The 7,416-nt window shown below is 34.8% G+C and overlaps 1 protein-coding gene across 1 annotated transcript; it reads left to right on the top strand.

The window, feature by feature from the left end:
- Positions 1-2,444: 2,444 nt before the first annotated feature.
- On the top strand, positions 2,445-7,071 carry LOC109215727 (senescence/dehydration-associated protein At4g35985, chloroplastic). The gene is made up of 5 exons (XM_019379845.1): positions 2,445-3,070; positions 3,739-3,854; positions 5,168-5,334; positions 5,428-5,512; positions 6,735-7,071. The coding sequence occupies exons 1-5, from the start codon at positions 2,498-2,500 to the stop codon at positions 6,889-6,891; spliced, it is 1,098 nt and encodes a 365-aa protein (XP_019235390.1). The 5' UTR covers positions 2,445-2,497; the 3' UTR covers positions 6,892-7,071.
- The last annotated feature ends 345 nt before the right edge of the window (positions 7,072-7,416 follow it).

Raw genomic sequence — 7,416 nt, 5'->3', positions numbered from 1 at the left:
GTGATCAAAATATTGGTAGCGACACCTGCTATGGCTTTCTGTCTTGCCTCTCCTTTTCCTGCCATCGTTAGTTTCTACAAGCGAAGAAGAGATGGCTCTTTTTTGTGATCTAGAAGGAACTAAAATTTGAACAGAAATCTCCCCACAGACGACGCCAAATTGTTTGAGCAAATAAGTGTTAAACCAATTTGTAATGAATCAAAGGGCGAATCTTAGTTGAACTTAATAAATTCTAGAACGAATAAAATAGAGCACTTGTGTAACGAGTAGTGCTCAAGGGTATTAAATAACGGATTTATTGCACTATGATTGACAATAAATATGATAGCATAAATATGTAATAAATGTAAATAATAACAATGAATGCAATGGGAAAGGATCTACCACCCAATTATTATACGATTGGGATGCTCCTTTTCTCTGTTTGCGACATGGAAAAGTGAGAAGTCAAGATGGATATGGAATCTTGGGATTTATGGATCAAGATTGAACAACGTGTGCTTGAATAAATCAATGAATAAGACAACTTCTTCGTATATTCTTTTGTCAGCCTTTACAATATGTTCTTGTTCAAAAAAGAGGATCCTCTTTTGTTCCCTATCTATTCCTATTTATAAGGATATTCCCCAAAAACCTAAAAAGTACAGCATGAAGAATATCCAAAGGAATATTCTCCATGTCCACTTCTGAACCTATGCTACCGTTACTTTCTCATCTCGGTTGCCCGCTTTTGGTGTCAGCCTTTGTAAGAACAACCTTCAGTCGTTATATCATGATCGACCCCGTCCTTTGTCTTGCTTATCCGTTATCATGGTCACCAAATTTGGACCTATACACCACTAAAGTAGAACTTCCCCACAAAAATAATATGGATCACTCAAGTAATTTATAATAGCGAATTCAGAGTTGCTGCATATTAGAAAATTGAAACAAGAGATAAGCATGAGTTAAGAATATGATTAGACCCAATACGTCTTAGTTACTAGGTTCGTAATTAACTTCCTTTTGTACATGAATCAAAAGACTAGCCACACCAACCAAAAAAAAATGAGAAAACACAAAAACCAAAAAAATAATCTCACATTTTTAATTTTCCACTCTTTCAACAAAAAAAATAGGCAAGAAAAAGAATAAAATGAAAATTGAGATTGTTCCACTCTTAATAAAGAGGTATAGTGGCATTTTCCACCCTCACTAGATATTTTCGGTTCAAGTGCTAGGAATAAAATGATTAGGGAGTGGTTTCACTCTTTAATCGGCCCTAAACAATCATAAATTCATATTAGTCAGACTAGTTGATATATATATATATATATATATAAATATAAAGAAAAAGATTGTTCCATTATTCTTAGTTACATTTGCAGGTTAACTCCTGAAATGAAAATCTACAGTGCTGATTTGCATTGCATTACAGCCTGTTATTAAGAATTTAATTTTTGGCCACCGAAAGTAAATCCTTTAACAACAACTTCTCTTTGAAGAAAAGAATAAATACCAATAACAATAGAATCAACTAAAGTACAAAACTTTATATATTAACCATCTCCTTTACATATTTATATTCCCTTTTTTCCATTATCCTTTCCTTTAATGAAAAGTTTATCCATCTATTATGCAAAGGGATCATTCACACTCTTAGGGCTCGTTTGGTCCGCTTAATTTCGGAATTAAATTTTATACGAGTTTATCTCACGTTTGATTAGGATAAATTACGGTATAACTAATCCCGAAATTAATTGTCCCGGGATAATAATGTTATTTTTATCCTATGGGAGCTTAGGATAACAATCCCGGGATAATTAATCCCAAAATAATTCATTAATAAATTGTCTCGCATTTATTCTTAATTTTACAGCGGACCTCCATGATAAATTGACGGGTTCCACGTGTCATAATCCTTTACAAAAATCTTCCAAATTCACCCCTTTATTTCTTACTATAATTTAAAAATATCATGTTATACTTAAGGTTGAAGCTCTATACAATTTGCTAATAGCTAAGGTATGAATGCCCCACAGGAGGTAAAAAGCAAAATATTTGGTATTTTTTAGTGATACTTTTTAGCAATCTTTATTCAAATAGCCAGCCTGGTACACTATTTTTTTTCCGGTCGATATACATAGATTACACATTAATTATACACAGTCTTACACATATTATATATATATTACACATGCATCGGCTATTTTTAATTTAAGTAGCTGGGTGAACGTCTATTTAGGTTAAAAAAAAATGCAGTCCGGTGCACTAAGCTCCCGCTATGCACATGGTCCGAGGAAGGGCCGAACCGCAAGAGTTTATTGTACACAACCTTACCTGCATTTCTGCAAGACACTATTTCCATAGCATCAACTTTACCAGCTACACCAACATCAACTTTACCGGTTACAACACGGCTTGGACGACTATTTAGGTTAATTCTTCAATTATACTTACTCTTCCTTATATTGCTCAAAGTTCTTTCTGCAGCAAAGAAAGAAACAACAATCCCAAAATGAGCTGCTGTAAGCCTAAAAAATCCAAAAGTTTCCCCATAGCCAAGACCCCATCACAAAAAGAAACCCCAGAAACCAAAAATATCAAACATGAAGTTCTTTTAAGTATTCCAGGATGCAAAGTTCATCTAATGGATGAAGGAGAAACTTTAGAACTTTCAAATGGTTTCTTCACAATATTTTCTATATTAGAAGAAGATGTTTGTGTGGCTACAATTGTAAAAGTTGGTGATGAACTTCAATGGCCATTAACTAAAGATGAACCTGTAGTGAAACTTGATGCTTTGCATTATTTATTTACTTTGCCTGTTATAGATGGTCATCCATTGAGTTATGGTGTGACATTTTCAGAAAATGGTAGTGGAAATCTTGGATTTTTGGATGCATTTCTTAAAGAAAATACTTTGTTTACTTGTTCTTTATCATCATCAAATAGGAGAAATGATATTGAATGGAAAGAGTTTGCTCCTAGAATTGAAGATTATAATAATGTTTTGGCTAAGGCAATTGCTGGAGGTACAGGTCAAATTGTTAAAGGGATCTTCAAATGTAGCAATGCTTATACTAATCAGGTTTGCATTTTGTTTCCTTCTTATGATGTTACTGTTGCAAAGAAACTTTTTTGAATTTCCTTTCTTATCTTTTAAAAAAAAGCAGCCCGATGCACAAAACATTTCGCGCTTACGCAGGGTCCCAGGAAGTGCCGCACCCTTTTTAAAATGTCTAGATGGTTGAGCGAATGAGTTATTGTCTCTTTATATACAATCTTGGTCAATTCTCATCTAATGAGTTAACTTTTAGGATTGAGTTAGTCCTGAACTCTGTTTTCTTATTAGAATTGGACTAACCGTTCCTAGTTTTGACTTACTTAATGCCCGCATGTTATACTGTCCACGCTCCAGATGTCCAAGTCTAAGCGTGCCGAAGTATATTAGAATTAATGTTCCATATTAGAGTATGATGTCTACATGACACCCTTGGGGTGCGGCCCTTCCTCGGACACTGCGTGAATAGGGATGCTTTGTATATCGGGCTGCCCTTTAATGTTCCACATTGGTTGAGAGAATAAATTGTTATTTTCTAATATAGTCTTCGACAATTCTCACTTTATACAACTAAGATTGAGTTAGATCCAAGTTCCATTTATGTAACGTTGCTAAAGTTAACTTGGAAATTATTCACTTTGATTTCTTAAGCTGATTATGAGCAAAAAAGCTAAAAATTAGAAAGGGAAATGCAGGTACAAAAGGGAGGGGAAAACATCTTAATTCCAGCTGTAGAGAACTCTGGTTCTACTGCTACCAAAAGGAAAGGCAATGCTACAAAGAAGAATGCAGTCAATGAAAGCCTAAAACGGTATGAGACAACTATTTATTCTTTTCTCATTATCCTTCTCATTTAGTCAAAAAGCTAAAGAAAAACACAGTATGTCTACCACTGTATGATTCTTTTATCTCTTTACTTTACTCATATTGTCAAAAGTTAAGCGTAAAGGGTTTAAAATACCCTTCTACTTTACGAAATATCTTAAGTTTATTATATGTCGTACTTTGGGCCATTTATATTCTTACCGTCAGCAAATCGCCTCGTATTTACTGTTAGCTCTAATGGAACTTCAACTTGAAGTATAACATAGAGTAATTTTTAAACCATATTCAAAAGTAGAGGAATAAATTTAGACATTTTTCCGAAGTACTTTGTCACGTGGAATTTACTCAATTTACACTAGAACGCCGTTAAAGTTAGGGATAAATATGAGACAACTTACTAGTTTGGCAAAGATATGAATAGCTTAAAGTATCACATAAAGTAAACTAAAGGCCCGTTTGCAAGGGAGGATGCACATGGGTAGAAGCGGTGTCATCCGACACCGTTTCGCCGGAAAAAAATATTAAATATTTATACTAATATTCTGCAAAAATAAGCAATATAGAGTAATGACACCGCTTCCTGACAGAGAGTACTTCTTGGTTTGCTGGTCAAGCTCATGTTTGGGTTTGTAAAGGTTGTAGGTTTGAATTTGGACCTAGACATTCTATTTTTGAAGATCTTGGGCGAGCATTTTTGTTAAAAATTTGAGACTAAGGATAATTGAACCTACACCTCCCTTTGCAATAGTATTCAGTATTTCAATTAGACCATTGAGCCAAGGCTTTCAACTTGTCGGAAAATGATACTATCAAATAATAATTGTTTATTTTTTAATTATGTAAATACGACACCGCTTATCAAAAGTTTTGTGTATGTCCCTGCCCGTTTGGCCATAAAACATTTTTTTTACATTTTCGAAATTTTTTTTCACTTTTTTCGGAATTAGTGTTTGGCCATAAAAATTTCAAATTTCACTTGAAGTTAAATTTTGGAATTTGAAAAACTCCAAAAAACTGTTTTTCAAAATTTTCACTTCAAATCACTCATAAATTCAAAAACAGCTCCAAATTATTTCATGTCCAAACACAAGTCTGATTTTCAAATACCATTTTCATTTAAACAAAATTCACTTTTTCCGGAATTTCATAATTCTTATGTCCAAAGGCCCATTAAGATATTTCGAATAGTAAAAGAGTAAATTTGGACCACTCCCCAAAAGTTAGAAAAAGGTGTTTTTCCTCTTATTTAAAAAATGTCCAAAAAGCTTGAACTAAAAGCTGACATTCAATATATTGTAGTGTGAGGAAGCTGTCAAAGATGACAGAAAAGATGAGCAAATCTATGCTTAATGGGGTTGGAATTGTAACTGGTTCAGTTATGGGGCCAATGGTTAGGTCTCAAGCTGGCAAGAAATTCTTGGCCATGGTTCCTGGAGAAGTTCTTTTGGCTTCACTTGATGCTGTTAGTAAGTGGCCAGCAATTTTATCTTTCCTTGTTTTCTTTCTTTCATTTTTCTCTTTCAAGAATGTTTAGAATCATTTTATTCTTGAAATTGCAGACAAGATCTTAGATGCTGCTGAAGCTGCTGAAAAACAAACACTGTCTGCAACTTCTGGTGCTGTGACTAGGATGGTCACCAATAGGTATTGTGTGATCGTGTTTTGATTCGGCATGGAATTTAAGAAAGAAAAAAAGACGTTGAGCTTATGATCTTGAGCATGAGAGCAACCCGGTGTACAAAGTATTTGCGTTCACGCAGGATCCGGGAAAGGCGCATTTTAAGTGGTGTGATGTAGACAGCCTACCCTAATGCAAGCATTAGTGACTGCTTCTACGGCTCGAACTCGTGATCTATAGGCCATATAGCAGTCTTGAACATGAGGGCAACCCAATTTACAAAGCATCCCACGTTCACGTAGGGTCCGGTAAAAAGCCGCACCTTAAGGGGTAATGATGTAGATAGCCTACCCATCAATGACTGCTTCTATGGCTCAAACCCATGACCTATATGTCACACCGCGGTCTTGAATATGTTATGATATTTTTACGGCTTTAAAAAAGTATGTCATTAAGAGTAAAATGAGAAAAATTAAAGTCAGATTATTTTTAAATATAAAAACATAATTATTTTGGAAAAAAAACTAATAAGATAAGGGGTGTCACATAATATAGAACAGTCGGAGTAAACTAATAAGATTAAAGTAGGAATGGAGCTACATGGTGTAACGGGTTACCTTTGAATCCCCTTCGTCGGAAAATTCTATAAGTAGGGTAACAACAAGTTTTCTTGCATATACATATACACACACATATACACATAGTTGAATTCCCTCCGTCAGAAAATTCTATAAATAGGGTAACAACGTAACAAGTTTTCTTGCATATACATATACACACACATACACACATTGTTGAATCCCCTTCGTCGGAAATTTTATAAAGAGGGTAACAACAAATTTCTTGCATATATATACACACATACACACATTGTTGAATCCTCTTGACATTTGTTTTGGATCCCCTCGACATAAGTAAGGCTTCTAATATAACGGCATATGTGGTCACTTATTGTGGACCAGAGGGGGTAATGTTTTGTTTTCCCTTAAGATCACCAATAATGTAATCACAAATGATCACGATATTTCGATTTTGTTCTCGCAAGAAAGCCAGGATTTGAAGTTAAGGGATTCAGTATTCTAGTCTTATTAAGCCATTAGATTCTAAACTAATAATTTGTACATATTAAATAAATTTTTTAAGACAAATATAAAGGTTGGACCAATCTATGGCTCCGCCCTTGTGTTTTCGCATGAATTCACAGTGATGATTTATGGTGTCTAATTTTTAGTTTTGAATGTGGAATAGATTTGGAGAGAATGCAGGGGAAGCAACAGAAGATGCATTAGCAACAGTAGGGCACTGTGCAGGAACTGCTTGGAATGTATTCAAAATAAGGAAGGCCCTTAATCCTGCTTCTTCTGTCTCCTCTGGAGCACTCAATGCAGCAAAAACAAGAAAATAATAATAGTACCAAGAACTTAAGGAAAGAAAGAAAGTTGTTGTAAGACATAAAGGAATGAAAATGACATTGTTTCTCAATTTGCTTGAAAAGTATCTTCACAATATGGATCATCACATTGTTGGGCTAAATCAGCTCAAAGGCACACTTATTATGACGTAATATTGTTCGTTTTGGACGAAATCCGTAAGATTTTGTAATTTCAAAAGAGCTCACACCATTAAGAGTAACTCTATATTTTATATAATTTTCTTTTCCGATCAACTTTTAGTATGAGAACGGGAGTCTTGGAGTAACGGTAAAGTTATTTATAGGTCACAGGTTCGAGCCGTGGAAGTAGCCACTAATGCTACTTGATTTATAGGTCACAGGTTCGAGCCGTGGAAGTAGTCACTAATGCTTGCATTAAGATAGACTGACTACATCCCACCCCTTGGGATGTCATCCTTTCCCGGACTCTGCGTGAACGCGAAATACCTTGTGTACTATACTGCCCTGCCAACTTTCATTATGAAACTTTATTCGCGC

This window comes from Nicotiana attenuata, unplaced genomic scaffold (genome assembly GCF_001879085.1).
Source record: "Nicotiana attenuata strain UT unplaced genomic scaffold, NIATTr2, whole genome shotgun sequence".
NCBI classification, from domain to species: Eukaryota; Viridiplantae; Streptophyta; class Magnoliopsida; order Solanales; family Solanaceae; genus Nicotiana; species Nicotiana attenuata.
This window is presented reverse-complemented; position numbering and strand designations above follow the sequence as displayed.

Coding starts and splice junctions, on each gene's coding strand:
- LOC109215727 (XM_019379845.1), top strand. CDS start 2,498: ATGAGCTGCTGTAAGCCTAAAAAATCCAAAAGTTTCCCCATAGCCAAG. Junction 5,335..5,427: donor GGCTTCACTTGATGCTGTTA/GTAAGTGGCCAG, acceptor TTGAAATTGCAG/ACAAGATCTTAGATGCTGCT. Junction 5,513..6,734: donor ACTAGGATGGTCACCAATAG/GTATTGTGTGAT, acceptor AATGTGGAATAG/ATTTGGAGAGAATGCAGGGG.